This window comes from Capra hircus, chromosome 3, assembly GCF_001704415.2.
Source record: "Capra hircus breed San Clemente chromosome 3, ASM170441v1, whole genome shotgun sequence".
In the NCBI taxonomy this organism is placed as follows: domain Eukaryota; kingdom Metazoa; phylum Chordata; class Mammalia; order Artiodactyla; family Bovidae; genus Capra; species Capra hircus.
The window spans coordinates 104,804,344-104,825,056 of NC_030810.1; the positions used below are offsets into that span (position 1 = coordinate 104,804,344).

The 20,713-nt window shown below is 54.4% G+C and overlaps 3 protein-coding genes across 11 annotated transcripts; 2 read left to right on the plus strand and 1 right to left on the minus strand.

Moving 5' to 3' along the window:
- FDPS (farnesyl diphosphate synthase) lies at window positions 537–9,850 on the plus strand. 4 transcript variants are annotated; one of them, XM_005677388.3, is made up of 10 exons: window positions 537–693; window positions 1,827–1,989; window positions 3,116–3,256; window positions 7,105–7,185; window positions 7,316–7,438; window positions 7,813–7,901; window positions 7,998–8,070; window positions 8,749–8,826; window positions 8,928–9,062; window positions 9,591–9,850. In XM_005677388.3, the coding sequence occupies exons 2-10, from the start codon at window positions 1,849–1,851 to the stop codon at window positions 9,789–9,791; spliced, it is 1,062 nt and encodes a 353-aa protein (XP_005677445.1). In that variant the 5' UTR covers window positions 537–693; window positions 1,827–1,848; the 3' UTR covers window positions 9,792–9,850. The 4 variants fall into 4 exon arrangements, with proteins under 4 accessions (XP_005677445.1, XP_005677446.1, XP_005677443.1 ...); XM_005677389.2 differs by having other exon boundaries at window positions 569–693; window positions 1,848–1,989; XM_005677386.3 differs by lacking the exon at window positions 537–693 and adding an exon at window positions 700–1,749.
- RUSC1-AS1 (RUSC1 antisense RNA 1) lies at window positions 9,940–10,973 on the minus strand. The gene is made up of 2 exons (XM_018046524.1): window positions 10,884–10,973; window positions 9,940–10,651 (listed from the first exon to the last, which is right to left on the minus strand). Exons 1-2 carry the CDS (start codon window positions 10,971–10,973, stop codon window positions 10,049–10,051), a joined length of 693 nt encoding a protein of 230 aa, XP_017902013.1. The 3' UTR covers window positions 9,940–10,048.
- Window positions 10,139–20,098, plus strand: RUSC1 (RUN and SH3 domain containing 1). Of its 6 annotated transcripts, none has more exons than XM_018046247.1 (11): window positions 10,139–10,226; window positions 10,920–12,371; window positions 12,659–13,069; window positions 14,114–14,212; window positions 14,378–14,460; window positions 14,566–14,740; window positions 14,813–14,918; window positions 15,101–15,147; window positions 16,311–16,860; window positions 17,548–17,676; window positions 19,387–20,098. In XM_018046247.1, the coding sequence occupies exons 2-11, from the start codon at window positions 11,006–11,008 to the stop codon at window positions 19,553–19,555; spliced, it is 3,135 nt and encodes a 1,044-aa protein (XP_017901736.1). In that variant the 5' UTR covers window positions 10,139–10,226; window positions 10,920–11,005; the 3' UTR covers window positions 19,556–20,098. The 6 variants fall into 6 exon arrangements, with proteins under 6 accessions (XP_017901736.1, XP_017901737.1, XP_017901738.1 ...); XM_018046248.1 differs by having other exon boundaries at window positions 14,378–14,454; XM_018046249.1 differs by lacking the exon at window positions 12,659–13,069.

Sequence of the window (20,713 nt, forward strand, 5' to 3'; positions counted from 1 at the left end):
TGGGTGGGTAAACTGTACGTGTGTATGTGTGTGTGTTATCCACGGTGGGTGGGTACACTGTGTGTGTGTACCTGTGTGTAGGGATAACGGTTCTTGTTTCTCCTTGAGTCTTCGCTTTGCTGAGCACTTAAAACACTTTATATACTTTATATCACGGTGTTATCCTTTCAAAGAAGTCAATTGAGGCTCAGAAGTTATACGATTGGCCCAAGTTAGACAACCAGTTAAGTAGCCATGATGGCCCCCCTGGGGTTTTAGTAACGTGCCACTCAACTGCACAGGAAAATAATGACAATTTGAGTAGTAAACAACGACTGTTGAGAGCCTGAGTTCAAGGAATTCCAAATCTGTTCGACTGCCTGCAACCTCACCCCATCTTCCGCCCACTCCAGCCCTGTTAGCTTCAGGTCCCGGGGGTCAGCCCTTCCATTGGCTATTGGCTACAGGGCCTCATGCTCATACGAGGGGAAGTAGCCAATCAATGTGGCTCGTCCCCGCCCAGCCAGCCCGCGCTAGATCGCGTAATCGTTGCCCCTCCTGTGGCATGTCGGGAATTGTAGTCTAGTGAAGCGTTGCTGCCTGCAGTGAAAGGAGATCGAGAACTACTAGATCCAGCGACCCGAGCGCCGCGCGGTCCAGCTTTTAGGAGTACCCCTCCAACAATCAGGATCTGCAACCCGCATCCAGGAACAGGTGAGAGAGGTCGAGGGCTGGGACCGGAGGCAGGGGCTAGAAACTCGGTCTTAACTCTGTAGCGCAACTTTAAGGCACAGGAGGTCCAGTCTGTTGCGTCGGTGTTCCCCCGTTTTGGGAGTTGGTGGGACCGACTAGCTGACACCGTGGATGTGCAGAAACTCCCGAACTCTGCCATGTGCTTTCCTGGAATCCCAGTATAACTGCACCCTGCTTTGCTCTTCCGCTGCGAACCCTACTCACCCACCAACCCAGTGTTGCTCCGAGGCTGTCAGCACAGTCCTGGCTCTGTGAGGTCCAGTCCCAGAGCCCCAGACTACATGTCCATAGTACCCAGGAGTTCTGCTTTCACGCCTCAAAGCCTGCGCTCCCCTCTCCCTGCCTACCAAGGGAGACTTGGGTTCTAGATTTGGCGCTGCCATTCCCCGGGTACCTCCTACCTCCTAGAGCCTCAGTTTGGCCTCTATAAAAGAGGGTGATTTAAAGATCCTCCCAGCCCCCGGTCCTGAGGTCCTTACTCTGGATTCTTCAGTCTGTGCTCCAGAATTTGGAGGAAGCAAGCAAGAGTATAGCAATTCCAGAGGCTCCTTTGTGGAGGCGTTGACGGTTTCTCAGCCGGGTAAAGTTACGTGACTTTGGGTCCTAGCCTTCTTATTTTAAGTATGATCAGCTGAGTCTCGGTTACCCAGCCGTACTTTTTGTTCCCTGCGTTTCTTTCTGTAAGTGCCCTCCAGCTTAGCCCAGAAGAGAGTGAGGCATTCTGGGTACAGAGGTGGAAGGTTGGAGGGTGACTTGGGGAGCTGACAGCGTGCATCTGCCTCTGGTGCTTGCCCCTGCAGGGAGTGCTCAATGCCCCCTCCCTATGCCACCCCCCATGCTGCCCCTGTCCCGCTGGCTGAGATCTGTGGGGGTCTTATTGCTGCCAGCCCCGTGCTGGGTGCCCCGGGACAGGTTGCTGGGTCCCCTACGGCGACCCACCCTGGGGCACGGGTGCCCAGTCCTGGGGGCCTGGCACAGTGCCCGCTGCTGGTGGCAAGCGTGGACAGAGGAGCCTCGGTGAGTCTGGCAGGGGTGAGGGGCCTTGGGGAGGGGAGCAGCTGATTAGGTTTCTGACTTGTCCTCCCTCTTGTCAGAGCATTTTACTCCTCCCTCAGAATGAATGGAGACCAGAAATTGGACGCGTTCGCCCAAGAAAGGCAGGATTTCATCCAGCACTTCTCCCAGATTGTCAAGATGCTGACTGAGGAGGACATTGGGCACCCAGAGACAGGAGATGCCATTACCCGACTCAAGGAGGTGAGGGATTTACAACTCGAGAGGGTGAACCTTTGCAATCTCTGCACATGCGTGGGGTCTCTCTATGGCTCTGGGGTGACTTTTGATAGGTGTGGGAACAGACTTTTATCTGAGAGACTCTGGGTTCATTCTGGAGGGGTCGGAGCCCGGGCAGGTCCAATCAATCCAGCTTTGTGGTTCTGGTAGGCCAGACATACTGCTTTGCATAGGGGTGGATTGCCCTGGGGGTGAAGGCTTTGATCTGGGTAAGTGTTTGATTTTGTTAAGACAGGGAATTAGGTGTCCAGAAATCATAAGGGGCTATCTTGGCAGCGACCTGGGAGGAAGGGAGGAAGCAGTCTGAAGTGGGGCTGAGTAAAGGTAGTGTTCCATCAGAAACCCCTCCTCTAGGGCAGGAACTATTTGTTGAGATACCTACGTTGCCTTATTCTTTTGGAATATCTAGTGATTCTTTTTGTAATGCCGTCTCATTTGTCTGAGGGAAACTAAGGAAAAGGAAGTCTGTACTGGGATGGAGATTAAAAAGGGAAGTCTTCCCAGTGAATTCCATCTGGTTGACAACAGGGCAGCAGAAGGCAAAATGAGAAGCCCCAGCAGGAGGCAATGCCACTGAAGGAGTAGCTGATGGTCCCCCCAACCTGAGTCCCCTCCAAGCTGTCCTCTGGCTAACCTGGGGAGGAGGGCGCTTGTCTTAGTTAAGTGAGAGGCTTTTTATTTGCAGATAGGCTGAACCGTGGAGGGGGGTCGCAGAGGAGGTGGCTGAGAAGGGAGGAATGGGGGTGGGAGAGACCTGAGCTAGCTGCTCTCTTGGCATGCACAAGAGTTTTCCCCGGGTTCAAGCCCTGTCTGGGTTTGGGAGCAGATCTTAATCTCCAGGATGGAGCCTTTCAGTGTTCTGAAGAAGACAACGCAGAGAGAGCCTGGGGACTGGGGAACTTCCTGCTCTGCCCCACGACTTGGAAGAAGCCAGGAGCATAGTAGTTCAGGGGCTGCCTGGAGGAGGGGTTGGGATTGAGGAGGATAAAGTTAGGTTCCCTGGTCTCCGGTGGGAGAAAACAAGGAGAAATCTCAGAATAGCTGCTCCGCAGACCCTGATGCCTTCCGTGTCCCTCTGCTCTTTCCCCAGGTCCTGGAGTACAATGCCATCGGAGGCAAGTACAATCGGGGTTTGACGGTGGTGGTAACGTTCCGGGAGCTTGTGGAGCCCGGGAAACAAGATCCTGACAGTCTCCAGCGGGCCCTGACTGTGGGCTGGTGTGTGGAACTGGTGAGAAGGGTGGGGAGCAGCAGGCGAAGATGAGGTTTACTAGAGTGGGGGTGCCCGGGGTGGGATGGGGTGGGACGGGAGGGGAGGGATGGGCCTGAAACTCGGCTTCTCGGTTGTGTTTCTGTGCGTCTAGTGTGCTGTGGCCAGACTTAGTGACGAGGGGTTAACAGATGTGGGGAGGCCCTTGTACCGGAAAGTGCGTGTTTCACCTGTACTCTGGCGGTGGGCCTGGGCCTTGGAACTGGCCATGAAGTTGTCAGCTCTTTCTTGTGAGCAGAGGACAGCCACAAAAGTGAGATAGTTCTTGTAGATTATTCTATGGCAGAGATTGAACACTGGAAGCCTATTGGTAGTTTTTGAAAATATTTAAAAATTAAGTTCCCTAAATCTAACAAAAGGAGAGATTTCACATGAAACCCCAGATGTCTGTATCACATGGAAAATTGCTAGATATGGGTCCAGAGTCCCATATAGCAACAGTTGGCTGAAGTTGAATTGAAGCCACTTCCCCAAGACTGGAGATGGACTCTTCTTGTGTGGATCTGTTTTGCTCAGTCTTCCTGTCTCCAAGCTCAGTTGGTTCTTGAAGGTGCATGGTTTGCTGACCTGGCCTAAAGTCTCCATTTTAGGCTTCCCAGGGGGACTGGGTTCTGGAGTTGGGGGGTGCTGGGCCCTGAGGAGTGGGGAGATGAGCCCAGAAGGGGAGACGCTCTGGGCTCGGTGAATGACGGTGATCCTGGCCTGTGGAGAGGAGCAGCTGGCCTGAGGGAGGGTGTGATGAGCTTAGCACGGGCCATGCTGTGCTCTTGGCGTGAGCAGATCAGGTGGAGCTGTCTGTCCTGCAGGTGGTGGAATTTCCAGTCTAGAGCTTGGAAGGGAGATGGGGCTATACAGTAGGGATTTGCCTCCAAGGGGGTAAAAGGATGCAGGCCTCACTGAGGAGGGGGCCCCTGGTGACAGAGGTGCCCTTCTAGGGATCGGTGGTGCTGAGGAGCCCATAGCCCCAGACAGCAGGCAGGGAGTGAAGGGCAGGAGGATAAGGCAGAGCAGTAGGGGGCCCAGCAGTTCACCAGGTAAAATCAGTTGTTACTAACCTTAGCTGCGCTGTGGGTTCACCTGCGGTTGGGTTGGTTGGTTTTGACCAAACTGTGCTGCTTGTGGGATCTTAGTTCCCTGACGAGCGATAACCCTTGGTCCTGGCGGGGAAAATGCTGAGCCCTAACCACTGGACTTGCAGGGAATTCCCATGTTTTCTTAAACGCAGCTGTACTGTGGCCACTTCCCCATTTGAGCAGTCCGCCATTGTTTTGGATGATTTTTGTTATAATCTCTGCTTTTCTCTTCCTTTCACTTCTACCACATCTCCTTCAACCTCTTACTTTTCTATTTCAGCATTTACCTCTAAAAACAAGGACATTTGCTTATATAACCACAACACCATTTTCACATCTGTCTTAGTCTGTTTGGGCTGCTATAATAAAATAAGCTGGTTGGATAACATCACTGATTCAATGGACATGAACTTGGGCAAACTCAGAGGTAGTGAGGGACAAGGAGGCCTGGCTGCAATCCATGGGGCTGCAAAGAGTTGGACACGACCTAGCGACTGAACAACAACCAAATACCAGTGATTGGGTAACTTATAAACAACAGAAAATTTATCTCTTACAGCTCTGAAGGTTGGGATGTGCGAGATTAAGGTACCCACCCATGTGACTGGGTATTACCAGGAGTCAGACTTCTTTTCCTGATTCATAGCCAGTATCTTCTTGCTATGTCCTCAAGTGGAAGGGGCAAGGGAGCTCTTGGAGGTCTCCTTCATAAGGGCACTAATCCCTTGCATGAGGCTTCCACCCTCATGATCTGAGCACCTCCCAAAGGGTCCACCTTCTAATACTGTTATCTTTGAAGTTTAGGATTTCAGCATAGGAAATTTGGGGGGAAGCATTCAAATCAGAGCAACAGTCGTGATAGTTAACATTGATATCATAATATTATCTAATATATATTCCATATTTAAATATTCATAATTCTTATCCAATTGTCTACTATAAGGTTTTTTTTTAAAAAAAAAACAAAAAACAAACATCTAGGACCCAAGCAGAAGTGATGCATTGCACTTGTTAGTTTTCTTCAGTCTTTAGAATACTTCCTCCATTATAACGGACTTTTTAAAAGTCTAGGCCAATTGTTTGATAGAGTGGCTCACAGCCCAGTCTGATTAGTATCTAGAGGAAATAGGCAGGGGAGACATTTTGGTAAGGATGCAGTGTGGGTAATGTGGTGTGTTTCTCGTTACTTCCCACTGTAACACATACCTGGGGAGATTACTAAAAAACCCAACCCAATACTGGGGTAAAATCCCTGTAGATTTAATGTTCTCCTAATAAATAGAAAGTGCAGTTGCGGGGCAGAGGAGATTGAGGGCCACGGAATGAATGCCCTTCAGAGATGATCTTGGTTGAGTGGTGCTGGTTGAAACCAGATGGCCCTTGTAGCCACTCAGGGGAGGCAGTGGAGCTGTGGCTTCAGGGAACAATGCCACTCCACAGAGACACGTTGTAAATAAAATGTGTGCCCCAATGTGGAAAGCCCAGGCCCCACTCCAGGGCGAGGTCAGAGGGAAAGGTGCAGATGGAGACCTGCTTCCCGAGGACTTGGCCTGGAACGACAACAGCCCTTTCTGCACTGTGCACACCTGAGCTGGTGGGTGGGGGTGGGCACTTCCTCTGAGCCATGCAGATCCACTGGAACACACAGGGATCAGGGTGGGGTGAAGGTTTAAACCCATGTCTTCAAGGATTTCCTGTAGTGGTCCAGTGGTTAGGGCTCAGCATTTTCACTACTGAAGCAGGGCCCAGATTCAATCCCTGGTCGAGGAACTAAGATCCCACAAGCCACATGGTGTGGCCAAAAAGAAAAAAACAAAACAAAACCATGTCTTCACAAGCTGTTTGAGGGAGCCGGAATATGTAGCCTGGCTGCTAGAAGTATCTCCGGGAGAAGTTACAGTGCTTCATCCGCTCATGTCTTTCTTAGGCAAACATTTATGGACCAGCACTGTGCTGGGCTTTGCGAATGCCATGCAGTCAGACACCTCGTCCCTGCCTCGAGGTAGTTCACAGTCCTGCAGGGAGCCAGCATAGTCTGGTACTTTCCAGGAGGCTGGCACTCAGAAGAGGAAGCCCTTTGAGGATGTTTAAGAGCCATGGGTGAAAGTTACCAGGAGTCAGACTTCAGTTCTACCCTATTAGACCCAGGCTCCTAAATGAGCTTCCTGAGGTGGGGTTTTGTTCCTGTTTGCTGGAGCGGGTAAGCAGTGCCTGGAGAGAAGGCAGGAACCAGCCTTTCTTGTTCCTGAAGTCATGTAAAGTCACGCTGCATGAAGAAATCTTGCTTGAAATCCTCCCCAAAGTTTTTGGCCAGGGAGGAGTACAGTATATGAAGACATTTCATCATCTCCCTGACACCAGCGATTGTCTGGAGATCTGTTATATCTCTTCCTCTGAAAACAAGGGAGCTTTTTGTCCCTTTTTATAGTTGGGAAGCCTGAGCCAAAGAAGTCATACAATTTTCCAAAGTCCCACAGCCCAGATTAAAAGTCCTCGAACTTCCCTGGCAGTGCAGTGGTTGAGATTCCGTGCTCTCAGTGCAGGGGACACAGGTTCGATCCCTGGTTGGAGAACTAAGATCCCACATGCCACACAGTGTGGCCAAAAAAACCAGTCCTCGGCCTCATCCTGACCTACCTTCTCTGTTCAGTGATTCTTAAAAGCAACATCTCTTACTGGTAGAAGGAACAATCATAAGGAGCCCTGGGACGCTTATTCCACTTTCCATCCTCCTAGCTCCAAGCCTTCTTCCTGGTGTCAGATGACATTATGGACTCATCCCTCACCCGCCGGGGGCAGACCTGCTGGTATCTGAAGGTAAGTGGGCAAGAAGGTAGCGCGGTGGGCATGGGAAAGGGTCACATGCAGCCTGTGGAGAAGGTGTTGTGGGTTCTTGGTATGAGTCTAGGCCAGAAGTTGATTGCTTGTTTTTCTGTGTCCCTGACAGCCAGGCATAGGTTTGGATGCCATCAATGATGCTTTCCTTCTGGAGTCATCCATCTACCGCCTGTTGAAGCTGTACTGTCGGGAGCAGCCCTATTACCTGGACCTGATCGAGCTCTTCCTGCAGGTGTGCCGCAGACGAGGGCTGCCGCGGTGGCCTTGGCCTCTATGGGACATTCTTGTCCAGATGTGCCATGCTCACTGTCCTCAATGGGACAGTCTTGTTTTAGGGTGATACCCAGGTTTGCCTGGAAGGGGAAGTAATTGAGGGAGGGAGTGGGGGCGGGTGGTGGCGGCGGCTTCCTTGTGTCTCTGTGATTGAAAGGAGTGGTAAAGGGCATGTGTGTGACTGTGTGGGCCTTGAGTTTGGGAGCCCTCTCTTCCTCCTCCTGTCTTTCTGACCACCCAATTATCAACTGCTATGGGCTGTAGGGCCCAAGATTTCAGAGTTCTCCAGCCCTGGAGAAAGCCCAGTTCACAGCCCATCTTCCTGCTCCTTAGAGTTCTTATCAAACTGAGATCGGACAGACCTTGGACCTCATCACAGCCCCCCAGGGCAACGTGGATCTTGGCAGATTCACAGAAAAGAGGTGAGGGACCATGGGAACCACATCTAGACAGTGAGAGGGAGGGCTGGGAGGGGGTGCACAACCCTTCTAAGGAGTTTACCTTCTCCCTGCACGCAGGTATAAGTCTATTGTCAAGTATAAGACAGCTTTCTACTCCTTTTACCTTCCTGTAGCTGCGGCCATGTATATGGTGAGTGAGCCTGTTCATCCCTTGCTGTCCTGCTCACGTGGGCCTTTCAATAAGGAGGCCATGGAGCAGGCATGCCCCCACTGGGAATGGCTGAGTGATATTGAGCAAGTTACTTAATCTTGCTGAGTCTGTTTCCTCAGCTATAAGATGCGGATTAAATCCCCACCTGTGGGACTAATTATAAAAATGAACTGAGTGGTTTACATGAAAGTGGACAGCCCATCAAGGGGGAACAATGAATTCTCCATCTGTGTTCAGTAGTAGGAGTGGGGAGGGAGAAGACTAGATTCAGAGGCAATCAATGGGGTTAACTATCTATGCTGACCTTCTCCAAGTTTCCTTTCCATAGTGAAAGAATTTGGAAATGGTAAAAAGATTAGGAATCAGGATCAGAGCGACTCGGGGGCTGAGCCTTGTGAGAGAAGAGAGTCTGAGGGCCTCCAGAACGGACTCACCTCTGCTGTGACTTGCAAGAAGACCCATAGCTAAAATCAGTGGGATACAAGGTGGACCGTCAGCCAGGACTTCCTTTATCGGGGAAGCCAAGGATGTCTGAAAGGAGAGAAGACCTGGGGGGGGTGGGGCTGTACTGGGGCAAGACCCTCTTCATGGGAGGAAGCAGCCAGGAAGATGCAGGCACCTCTGGTGTATGACTTGTTAACCCCCTTTTCCCTGTAGGCGGGCATTGATGGGGAGAAGGAGCATGCCAATGCCAAGAAGATCCTGCTGGAGATGGGAGAGTTCTTTCAGATTCAGGTAGGAAGGCATGGGGCACTGGCAGAAAACAGGCTCCAGCTTTGCTCCTTCCCTGCCTTACAGTCTCTTCATTCCTTCCTTTCTGCACCCCCTCTGCCCAGGATGATTACCTTGATCTCTTTGGGGACCCCAGCGTGACGGGTAAGGTTGGCACAGACATCCAGGACAACAAGTGCAGCTGGCTGGTGGTTCAGTGTCTGCAGCGGGCCTCTCCAGAACAGCGCCAAATCCTGCAGGTGCCCTAGTGTGTGCTGTGGACCCCCAAGCTGTGGACTAGGGGAAAGAGCAGTGGTTTTTCAATGGGCGTGATTTGACACACACACGCACACACACACGCCCGCCCGCCCTGGCATTTGACAGTGTCAGGAGACATTTATTTTTGTCACTATAACTTGGTGTGTGTGTGTGTTTGCCACTGGGATCCCTAGTGGGTAGAAGCCAGAGATGCTGCCAAATACCACACATACAGTAGCTTCCCACAAAGAACTATCTGCCAGAAATTTAAAATGGGCCAAGGGTTGAGAAACCCTGGGGTAGAGGAAGCTGAGGCCTGAACCCCACTGACTGAGTGAGGATTTGGGATGGGGACAGGGCGTGGGGGGGTGCTGGAGTTCGAGATCATAGCTACTCAAAGACCCTTGAAACTGGAGGCAGGAATGGAATGAATAAATGGCATTGGAGAAGTTCTGGATGGGGGAGTGGAGGGGACCTAGAGGTGTTGGGGGAAGGATAATAAGCCCGTTTTCCTACCCCCGACCCTTCAGGAGAACTATGGGCAGAAGGAGGCTGAGAAGGTGGCCCGAGTGAAGGCGCTCTACGAGGAGATGAATCTGTCGGCTGTGTACATGCAATACGAGGAAGACAGTTACAGCCACATTATGGGTCTCATCGAGCAGTATGCTGCGCCCCTGCCCCCAGCCATCTTCCTGGGGTTAGCACAAAAGATCTACAAGCGGAAAAAGTGACCTAGAGTCTGTGAAGGTGGGGAAGGGAGGCTTCTCAATAAATTATTGTCTAACCTGTGGTTCTTCCGTTTCTGCTTGTGCCAGCCAGGGGCGCAGCTTTGTCCAGAATGGGCAGGGTGGGGGTCAGTTGCATGGAAGCTGGAACCTCAGGCTTTGATTTCAGGATCCCTTTGGGACTAAAAGGTCCCTTCAGTGGGACCTTAGAAAGCATCAAAAGCCCTTGAGCTGGGCCTGGGTGGGTGACACAGGCGAAAGCGTCAAGCACTGGGGGCTGGGTCTGAGCCTCGCCACGCCCATGCGTGGAGGGGCGCGGCTGCGCAGCGCTGGCGGGTCGACCCAGCGCCCCTCCCCTCCAGTCTGTGCGGGCTGGGCGGAGACCGCAGCCGCGGAGCCGGATGCGGCTCCAGACGCCGGAGCGGCTGCAGGAGGACCCTGGTGAGGATGGCTTGGCCTGCGGGTGTGGATGGATGGATCGGGGCTCGCGGGGTGGGGCAGGTGAGGGGAGCAGTGAAAAATAGAGAAGGGCTGGGGTGGAGCTGCACCACAGAGACAAGTGCAGAGAGAATGGGACAGAAATGCTGGTGTTCGCAGCAGGGTGAAGGTGCACCGCGGCTGTAGGCTGGAGCCTGGAGCCGAGGCCCGTGCCGGCCGGCCTGCCCGCTGGCGTTGACAGGCTGACGGTTGCTCCTGCAGCTTGGGCCTTTCCCCCACGCCTGCCCCTTTCCTGCATCAACCAGCCGAACGCACCTCCCCCAACCCCATTTCAGATCATCTGGGCGGGGCCTCTCGACCCCTTCCCCTGGGAATGGGGCTGGGCCAGATTGCAGCAGAGAGGACCAGGGTCCCTTCTGGGTCCCATCCTTTTACAAGCCTCCGCACCTCCAAGGAGATCGAGGACGCAGCCGCATTCTCTGACCCTCCCCGCCCCATTCTCCGGGGTGGGGGTTACATTCGACTCCACCTGCAAACACTGCAGCGGAAACTAATAGCCAGTCGATGTCTGTTTGCATCTCATTTAAATATTGTCCAAGGCGCCCTTCCATGCCTGCCCCAGCACCTAAGTCACCTTGGTGTTCTTCCCGCGGCCCGCACTCTCCCTGGCTGGGTTTCACTATCCCTCTCTTCTAGGGCTGCATCTGCGGTTGCCAGGCAAGTGGATGTGAGAGGGCTGATCCTCCTCATTCTCTAGAGGCCATCCCGTCGCCGCCGGCACCATGCTGTCCCCTCAGAGGGCTTTACTCTGCAACCTCAACCACATCCACCTCCAGCATGTCTCTCTAGGCCTGCATTTGTCCCGCCGTCCGGAGCTCCGGGAGGGGCCCTTGAGCACATCCCCTCCCCCAGGGGACACCGGGGGCAAGGAGAGCCGGGGCCCCTGCAGTGGGACCTTGGTGGACGCCAATTCCAACAGCCCAGCAGTGCCCTGCCGATGTTGCCAGGAGCATGGGCCAGGCCTAGAAAACCGGCAGGACCTAGCACAGGAAGAGGAGGGGGCTGCCTCTCCCTCAGACCCGGGCTGTTCCTCCTCTCTCAGCTCCTGCTCAGATCTTAGCCCCGATGAGTCCCCCATCTCAGTCTACTCCAGGGACCTCCCTGGCAACGAGGATGTTCACCCTCAGCCCAGCATCGTTCCCCTGGAGCAAGGCTCCCCTTTGGCTTCTGCAGGCCCAGGCACCTGCTCCCCAGACAGCTTTTGTTGCTCTCCGGATTCCTGCTCTGAAGCTTCCTCTCCATCCGGTCCAGGCCTGGACTCCAATTATAATGCCCTGACCACTGGCCAGGACCTCCCTTCCCCAGGGCTAGAGGAAGAGGAGGAGGCCGAGGAGCAGGACCTCCCTACTTCTGACCTCCCAGAGGCTGATGATGAGAAAATCGATGCTGGGAAAACCGAACCCAGTTGGAAAATCAACCCCATTTGGAAAATCGACAAAGAGACAACTGATGCTAGCTGGAAAATCACTGAGAACAATAACTCGGGTTGGAAAGTCAATGGGAATACTATTGAATGTTGGAAAACTGAACCTGGAAAATTCGACTCCAGTTGGAAAACCAATACAGAAATAACTGATTCTGGTTCGAAAACTGATGCAGGGAAAATTGATGGGGGATGGAGAAGTGACGTCAGCGAGGAGCCGGTGCCCCACCGGACAATCACGTCCTTCCACGAGCTGGCCCAGAAGCGCAAGCGGGGCCCAGGGCTGCCCCTCGTGCCGCAGGCCAAGAAAGACCGCAGTGACTGGCTCATCGTCTTCTCTCCCGACACCGAGCTGCCCCCCACAGGCTCGCTCGGCAGCTCCCAGGCGCCTCCCCGGGAAGTCACCACCTTCAAGGAACTCCGGTCCCGAAGCCGGGCTCCGCCCCCGCCAGTCCCGCCCCGAGACCCCCCAGCTGGCTGGGCCTTGGTTCCACCTCGGCCCCCACCGCCACCCGTCCCTCCTCGGAGGAAGAAGAACCGACCTGGGCTGCAGCCCATAGCAGAGGGGCAGCCCGAGGAGGGCAGGGCGGGCAGCCCAGCTGCTGGTGAGGAGGCCCCAGCTTCAAAGGAGCCGGAGCAGCCAGGTCCTCAGGCTGGCACTGAAGGTAAGTGGCCATAGGAGGTGGCGAGAGGAGGGCTGGCCTTTGGCCTCCCTACACCTCCAAAGCTTCCGACCCGACCCCCTGTCTCCCCTCCATTCTGTGTGTCCCATCCCACCCATCCTTCCCGTCCCCTGCTACCGGGAGCGCTCCGGGAAAGGGAAACTGGGTGGGTCCTTGGGTTACGGGGGGACTAACTCTTTGCTCCCTCTTTCTCCCGCCCCTCCTTGCCTGGCTGCCCATCCCGCTGGCCTCCTTCCCCTCCGCATCTGCCCCGCCAATCCCGCCTGCAGCCGGTCCCCTCCTGCTCCCTCGGCCCCTGGTTTTTCGGTTCTCGGCTGACGGGCGCCCCCTGTTGCAGGGTGGGAGCGCGGCCGCAGCTGGGTCTCTGCTCCTGGCGCCTCTGGCTAGCTGGCCAGGCGCTGGGCTGCGGCTCCTGGGGGCACCGAGTACCCCGGAGGAGCAGCTGCTGCCCGTCCGCCTGTCCCCGGTGGGGGCCTATTCGCCTCCGGCTAGGGGGGACCTTCCCTGCCTGGCCAGCCCTGAGCTGGCACTGCTGCTGTCCCCGCTCTTTCCCAGAAGTAGCACCTTCCCCTCCGTGGCTTCCCCACCCTGCCAGGTACCCGCCCCCCCGCTGCCACGGCCAGCTCGTCCGCCGAAGGCCCCTCGCTGGACCAGGAGCCCACCGCCTCCGCCCAGGCTACGTAAGACGGATGGGGGCCAGCCCCGCGGGCCACGCCTCAGGCGGGGCTGCCCCGCCCACTCCAAAGCCCCACCCATCCTCGGCCAGACCTTTGCTTTAGTTTTTTTCCCGGGTTACCCGGCTGGGTCCAGCTCTTCGACCTGGGCGATTCCAAGATCATTGGTCCTGGGGAGTCTGGTCTTGCTAACTCCCCGTGCTGGGCGAAGTTTGCTGCTTTCCCAGCTGTGTGACCGGGACATAGTGGATACAGGCTTAGCCGGCTTCCAGGCACAGCTTAAGGGCGTCCCAGCAAGTCCATTGTTAAGGACCTTGGGTCACACCCTCTGTGAAATTCCCTGGCCAGTGTAGTTCGAGCCTGACCCTCACCTTGTACGGGAAGGGTGAAGGGTGAAGTTCGCTCAGCTCACTGGCCGAAGGGGGTTCTGGTCACTCCTTCCCCTTGGGGCCAGCCCCAGTGGGCTGCAGCGAGAGGCCCTCCGCCTAGCTGGCGCAGGACCCAGGTTTCCCCTTTCCGGCGCCTTCCAGCCTCCCAATCCTTGGGTCTGCTCTCCCTCCGTCTCTCCTCCCATTCCCGTCTGTCTGTCTTTCCATTGGTCCAGGCTCCCCACGTGCTCCCTGGGTCCCCGCGGACCTGACGTCCCCCCTCCCCCGCCACCGCCCGCCAGGGGGTGGGGGGAGTGGCGGGCACAAGGCTGCCCCTCCCTTCCCTGCCCTGTCATCTCCCGCCTTTCAGGGCCCAGCCTGGCAGGCGGGAGGGAGGTGAGCACGGTTGCCCCACGCTGGGACTTCCGGGATCGAGGAGTGGGAGCTGGGCCGTGAGGAAGGGAAATGGGAACAGAGAAGTGGGGAGCAGGGCGGCAGTACTGAGATACGTGCAGGTTTTCACTCCGGGAGCTGCCCTGTGCGCCCCGCAGCCCTAGACTCCTTTCCCCAAGACTTCAGGGGCGGGGGTGTCTAGACCCATAGGCGATGACCCCTGTGAACGCCTGGAGTCCTCGGGGGTGACCCCTGGTAAGTGTCAGTCGTTCTTCTTCCCTTATCCCAGTCCGTAGTTCCTGGTCATTTGCCGGCATCCCCGGGGCCCAGCGACTGTGGATGGCAGAAGCCCAGAGTGGGACTGGCCAGCTGCAGGAGCAGAAAAAAGGTAGGACACCCTGACTTTTGACCCTTGGTTTGGAAATCAACTTCCCCTCACTTAGGCCCTCCTCTCTCAGTCAAATTGTGTGAACTGGCCTCTCCGAGTCCTTCAGGGTTTGCCTGGGGAGAGATAAGGGGCTTTGACACTACTCTTTCCTGGCCCCCCTCCCAGGTCTCCTGATAGCTGTTAGTGCTTCAGTGGATAAAATCATCTCTCACTTTGGGGCCGCCCGGAACTTGGTTCAGAAGGTGAAGGTGCCTGTAGGGAGGGTGTTGGGGGGTGAGGAGGGGCATGTAGCTCTGAGGGTGCAGGGGAAGGCTGGAGGTATCCCTGGACCCATGCCATTGCGCTGCCTCCAGGCCCAGTTGGGGGATAGCCGTCTGAGCCCAGACGTGGGGCACCTGGTGCTGACCACCCTCTGTCCGGCCCTCCATGCTCTGGTGGCCGACGGGCTGAAGCCTTTCCGGAAAGACCTCATCACTGGGCAGCGGCGGAGCAGCCCCTGGAGTGTGGTGGAGGCGTCTGTGAAGCCAGGTGAAGGGGGGGAGTGTGGGACTGGGTGGAGGGCTGGGCTGGGGTCTGGCTGACAGCGGCCTGTGTCCTCAGGCTCCAGCACTCGTTCCCTCGGCACCCTGTATAGTCAGGTCAGCCGTCTGGCCCCGCTGAGAAGCAGCCGTAGCCGCTTCCACGCCTTTATCCTGGGCCTCCTCAAGTGAGTGGCCTTCTTTCTGGTGTCCCTCCCACAGCCTGGGGACTGCAGGGTTGTCCTGGGTGGGACATATGGTGGGTGCCCCATGTCCCCAGAGAAGGCCTTCCCTGTCCTAGTCTTATTTCCCATCCTCCACCCACAGGGGGCTGGTGTCCCTGACTTCTATTCCCTCCTCTCTCCCCCAGCACTAAGCAGTTGGAGCTGTGGTTTTCCAGTCTCCAGGAAGATGCAGGTCAGAGGCTCAAATGGGAGAGGATGGGCTTGCTAGACTAGGGGAAGTAGGAAAAGGGATCTCTTCTGATGGTTCCCCCTGATGCCGGAATGCTTTTGATCCAGATCTCCAATCTTACTACTCTTCTGTTTGGAACTCTTTTTGAAAAATTAATTTATTATTTATTCGGTTGCATTGGGTGTTCATTGCTTTGCGTGGCTTTCTCTAGTTACAGCTAGTGGGGGCTATGCTTCATTGCTGTGAGTGGGCTTCTCATTGTGGTGGCTTCTCTTGTTGCAGGGCACAGGCTCTAGGGTGCTTGGGCTCTAGTAGTTGCGGCACATGGGTTTATCTACTCCACGGCACGTGGAATCTTCCCAGACCAGGGATTGAACCTATGTCCCCTGCATTGGCTGGTGGATTCTTATCCACTGCACCGCTAGGAATGTCCTGCTTAGAACTCTTTTAAGGAGTCTTATTAATAGGAGGAATGACCCTAATCCTCGCTCTAACCTGCGGAGACTTGGTTATCCGGCCTTTGCCTTCAGGTCTGGGGCTTTCCCTGGTCGACAGTCTCCTTTTCAGTTCTTTCTGCCCCAGGGCCCTATTTTTGCTGTGCCTCCTCCTCCAGCAGGGCTTCCTGCTCCTCCTGCCTCCTCGTTAACTTTCATTCATCCTTTGGGTCCTTCTTCAGTGAGGCTCCACCCCCATTCCCTACCCCACCTACCCATTTCGCTTCCATGGCCCTCAAGTCCTCCTTTTTGTTACTTATATACTTGCTACTGGGCATCCCAAGTGGCACTAGTGGTAAAGAATCTGCCTGCCAATGCAGGAGGGAGATGAAGGTTCGAACCCTGGGTTGGGAAGATCCCCTGGAGGAGGGGACAGCATCCACTCCAGTATTCTTGCCTGGAGAATCATGGACAGAGGAGCCTGGCGGGCTATGGTCCATGGAGTTGCAAAGGGGCACGACTGAATCGATGCAGCCTGCATGCATACTTGTTGCCACACCCCTCTCTAGGTGGGGGTTCCACAGCAGGGACGTGGCAGCCCTGTATCCTGCCGAGTCCCCTTCTCTCTGCCCCAGTGGAGAGTGAGGCCCAGGAGGGTGTTTGTTGACTTCCCAGCTGAAGCCCTTGGACGAGGCCCAGAGCAGGGGCTGATGGTAGCCTGCTCTTTCCCAGGCCTGCTGTCCCTCCTGTACCTGCCCACTGGCTTCTTCTCCCTGGCCCGGGCTGGCTGCCCCTCCTTGTCCACGGAGCTGCTGCTCCTGCTGCAGCCATTGTCGGTGCTCACCTTCCACCTGGACCTGCTCTTTGAACACCACCACCACCTGCCCCTGGGGCCGCCTCAGGCCCCACCCCCCCCAGGCTCGCCTCCGGCCCTGCAGCAGACTGTGCAAGCCGTGCTGCACTGGGGGGGTCGGCTGGCCCAGAGCCTCCGGGGGGCTTCTGGGGAGGCCCCTCCAGGCCCTTCAGCCCCCTCAAGCTCTCCCAGCCCCTGCAGCTGGTGGGAGCAGCTGACCCAGGCCTCCCGGGTCTATGCGTCTGGTGGTGCCGAGGGCTTGCCTCTTCCCCGGTGGGGGTCCAAGCGCACCCAGACTGCAGCTGAGGCTGCACCGGAGAGGTCCCTGCACACAGAGGAAGCAGCACCAGGCAGAGGCGTATGGCTGGGGAGACTGTTTGGAGTGCCTGGGGGCCTTGCAGAAACTGAGAGCGGAGCCCCAAAGTCCAGGTAATGGGGTCCCTGGCCCCCTCCATGACCTCTGACCCCCTCAGAGCCCTCAGTCAGCCCAATTTGTTTTTGGTGCACTGGGTGCTGGCAGGATCCTGACCAGGGATTGCGCTCAGGCCCTGGCAGTGAAAGCAGAGTCCTAACCTTTGGACCACCAGGGAACTCCCTCAGTCGCTCTTAATTTGAAACTCGGTAGGGATCCTTTAGGTCCGAGGTTGACAGCCTGGCTTTTCTACAGCCATGATGGTTATATTCTTAAGTCATGAACTTTTAACAGTTATTAAATACCTGCATGATATTGTCCACTTTTCCTCTTGGCTCTCAAAGCCAAAAATACTTTCTGGCTCTTTAGAAAAAAAGGAAATATTTGCGGACTCCTGCTCCAGGGTTTGACCATTGGTGGCTCAGTGGCTTCAGGTACTCTTTAGTGACCCTCTGGAGCTAAGCCTGCTGGTTCCGTAGGTCCCTTTGTGGCTTTTGGTGTGGTAGACCTTCACTGTCACCTCCCTAATCACCTTAAAGGCAACTGTGTCCCATGACTGCCACTCTGCCCTCAGCAGTGACCAACTCCTGACCTCTTGAACCACAGTTGGGTCCCTCAGCCTCTCCCTCCCTCCAAAGTCCCAGATCCTTGGTTCTTTTTGTGGAGGTGGGCTGACCTCTGTGACCCTGCATCCTTTCCTCCAGGAGACCATCCAGCTGGTTGCCCCCGACAGTGAGTGTGTTGGCTCTGGTGAAGCGGGCAGCACCTCCTGAGGCTCCCTCGTCTCCTAAGGAGCTTGAGGTCTCAGAACCTAGCACGGCGCAGACCCACAGGTAAGGAGGGTCAGGGAGAAGCACTGGTGTGCACGTGTTACGTTACATGTGTGGGTTTTTCTGACTTCACAGTGTGGGTGGGAGGTGATGTAGTCAGACAGTGCTTGGTTCGCATTGCATATTTGCTGTTTATTATTAGTGTGATACTAGTTTCTCTGAACCTTTAGTTTCTTTTTCTGTAAAAAGAGGATACTTTATATTTTTTTAATGGTTGTTATGAAGACTAAACGTGATTTTATAAAAGTATTAGGCACATAGAACATGCCCAGTTACTGGTCAGTTTTATTACTGTATGAGTGTATGATGAATGCGTGTGTGTCCCCTGGGGGACTGGGCTTCCCTTTAGTGGGGCCTTCTAATTTGGCACCAGGAGCTGTGTCATCTTTAGGGTCTGGCTTCTTTTAGGTTCTCAATCCACTGAATTTGGCTTCTTTTCTCGGGGGGCTGTTCTGGGTCTTCGTCGCTGCTCGGGCTCCTCTCTAGTTGTGGTGCGGAGGCTTCTCAAAGCTCTGGCTTCTCTTGTGGAGCAGGGCTCTAGGGTGCAACAGCTTCAGTAGTTGTGACTCCTGGGCTCTAGAGCACAGGCTCAGTAGTTGTGGTGCGTGGGCTTAGCTGCACTGTGGCATGAGGGATGGAATGCATCAGGTATGCATTGCAGGTGGACTCTACTACTGAGTCATCAGGGACACCCCTGAATCAGGTTTCTTGATTTTCCATTCAAGTACTTTTCAAGCACATACTATGCACTTAGCATTATACTGGAGGAGGGAATGCAAAGGGAAACCTGTTGGAATCTCTGCCCTCAAGGAGCTTGTGCTCCAGTGGGGATACCAGTTAATAAATCAGCACTTACCATTCTGTGTGCTAAAGACTCTGGGGAAGGAAGATAGCCCTTTGAGCCATACAGACAGGGCTTCTTCCTGAGGTCTGGGGACTCAGAGAAGCCTAGTGATGGTGTGGGCTACGAATCTTGCAGAAGGGACAGGATGTCAAGGTGGAGAAGGCAAAGTGTGGTAAGTGAGGAACTATGAGTACATGGCTGGAGTGGAGGATCCTGGCAGTGGTGATGGGGAGGTCAGAGGTGTCAGCAGACCAGTGAAGGAAGCTGGGTATCACTCCGAGGCAGTGGGAGGCAATTAAAGGGTCTTAAGCCCAGGGATGGTAAGTTTTAGAAGGATCTCTACTGCTGTGTGGAGAATGGAGAGGGTGGTCAGGATTCAGGCAGACCAGTTAGATATATGCCAGTGGTCCAGAGAGTATAGAGGCCTAAACTAAGATAATGGCAGTGAAGCTGAAGATAAATAAGAGTGGTGGGAGAAACCAATATCAAACAGGTTTTGGTGACTGATTGGATGTAGAGACTGAGATCCCTTTTTACCAGGAATAACTGTATAGGTGATGCCATTTACCACTATAGGGGACCTAAGAGGAGGGACTAGTTTGGAGGGTTAAGATGAGTCATTTAGTTTGCATATGTTGAATATGAAGCACCAGAGAAGTGCAAATTACATTAAATAACGAGCTCAAGAGTGGGTCTGGAGTGGCCCCAAACAAATCAACATGTTGAAGAGACTTGGTCCCCATGAGCCCAACTGATGTTTACTGAGCTGAACCAACAGGGACATACATACCGTGGAGGTGGGGAGGTGAGGCTGGCGACAGGCACCCCCACCTCACTTCATTCCAGCGTCTCCCTCTGGCTCCTCACAGGGCAGTCCGGGCTCTCTGTGACCACACTGCTGCAGGACCTGACCAGCTGAGCTTCCAGCGAGGGGAAGTGCTGCGTGTCATCGCCACTGTGGACGAGGACTGGCTCCGCTGTGGGAGGGATGGAGCGGAGGGGCTGGTACCCGTGGGGTACACCTCCCTTGTTCTCTAGGCCTAGCACCTTTTCCTTTCCTGCACCTCTCTCTCCCTTCTGTCACCTGGGAATGGAATGGCCTGTGAATACTCACCCATGTATACTGACTGTCCCCAAAGTACCTTCCCTGTCTGTAAAATGACACTTTCCTCTCATAGCCATTTCTGCTAATATCTAAAATAAACTTTTCCTTCCCTCCCATACCCATCTATAAGGTGAAATCTGCTCTTTGAAAATATATAAAAAGGAATTTCCCTCCATGCCATCTCTTTCCTCTTTCCAATCTGTATTCTGCAAAATGGATATCTAGCCCCCCTCTATCTTCTTCCTCCGTAAGTGGACTGCACCTCTATATATGCCTCGGTTCCCAAGACTTGAAGGGCCTGTGTAGTCTTCTTCCTGTGTATGGAACCTTTCCCCACCTCACCCATCCCACGTTGCCTGTATTTATGATATACTCATGCTGGACTAGGTGCTGAAGTCTGGACACCCCTGGTGGGTGGGCCTGTGGTGTTGGTCTGTCTCCTTCCTCCTTTGTCCCAATAAAGAGTGGGAGTTGAATGTGTCGTCACTGTGGGTTTCAGGACATAGGCTATGGGGGAGGGGTGGGAGGCTGTGTCTTGGGGAGCCCAAGGGAGATGTTTCCTTCCTAGCTGGGTCTAGTTCTGTTCCTTGAAAGGTAGCCCCTGATTGGTGCTGACTCACTGAAGTGCATCTCTAGTCTGAGACTTGATTGCTTTGCTTAGACTGATAAGTAGGAGCCTGAGTAGATACGGGAGAGCTGGGAAGACTTAGTCCATGAAATTGTACTTACAAGCTTCATAGCTGAGGTGATGGGAAAGATTAAAAGGTGTTAAAAGGGACACATTTTTTTTTTCTATTTAATATCACCATTCCGTGGTGATATAATTTTAGGAAGCATAATAACTTGACATCTATTACTTTGTTAGGAATTAATGAGTTTCCTTTCAGTCTGTTGAAATGAGAATAGCTAAACGCTCTAGAGCCTGGAGGATGGGGGTAAAAATCACTACAGATGATTGCCTACAGGAGAATTACTAAAAGATTAGAAGAATAGAAAGCTATAATCAGCTAATAGGAAAGTTAGGGGGCAGCTGAAAACTGTGAGGTGAAACAGAAGAAAAATATTTAAAATTTTCCTTCATCTTTGGAAAC

Coding starts and splice junctions, on each gene's coding strand:
- FDPS (XM_005677386.3), top strand. CDS start 1,556: ATGCCACCCCCCATGCTGCCCCTGTCCCGCTGGCTGAGATCTGTGGGG. Junction 8,071..8,748: donor TAGCTGCGGCCATGTATATG/GTGAGTGAGCCT, acceptor TTTTCCCTGTAG/GCGGGCATTGATGGGGAGAA. Junction 9,063..9,590: donor AACAGCGCCAAATCCTGCAG/GTGCCCTAGTGT, acceptor CCGACCCTTCAG/GAGAACTATGGGCAGAAGGA.
- RUSC1-AS1 (XM_018046524.1), bottom strand. CDS start 10,973: ATGAGGAGGATCAGCCCTCTCACATCCACTTGCCTGGCAACCGCAGAT. Junction 10,652..10,883: donor GTGAAACCCAGCCAGGGAGA/GTGCGGGCCGCG, acceptor GGCTTGTAAAAG/GATGGGACCCAGAAGGGACC.
- RUSC1 (XM_018046247.1), top strand. CDS start 11,006: ATGCTGTCCCCTCAGAGGGCTTTACTCTGCAACCTCAACCACATCCAC. Junction 14,461..14,565: donor ACTTGGTTCAGAAGGTGAAG/GTGCCTGTAGGG, acceptor CGCTGCCTCCAG/GCCCAGTTGGGGGATAGCCG. Junction 14,919..15,100: donor TTTATCCTGGGCCTCCTCAA/GTGAGTGGCCTT, acceptor TCTCTCCCCCAG/CACTAAGCAGTTGGAGCTGT.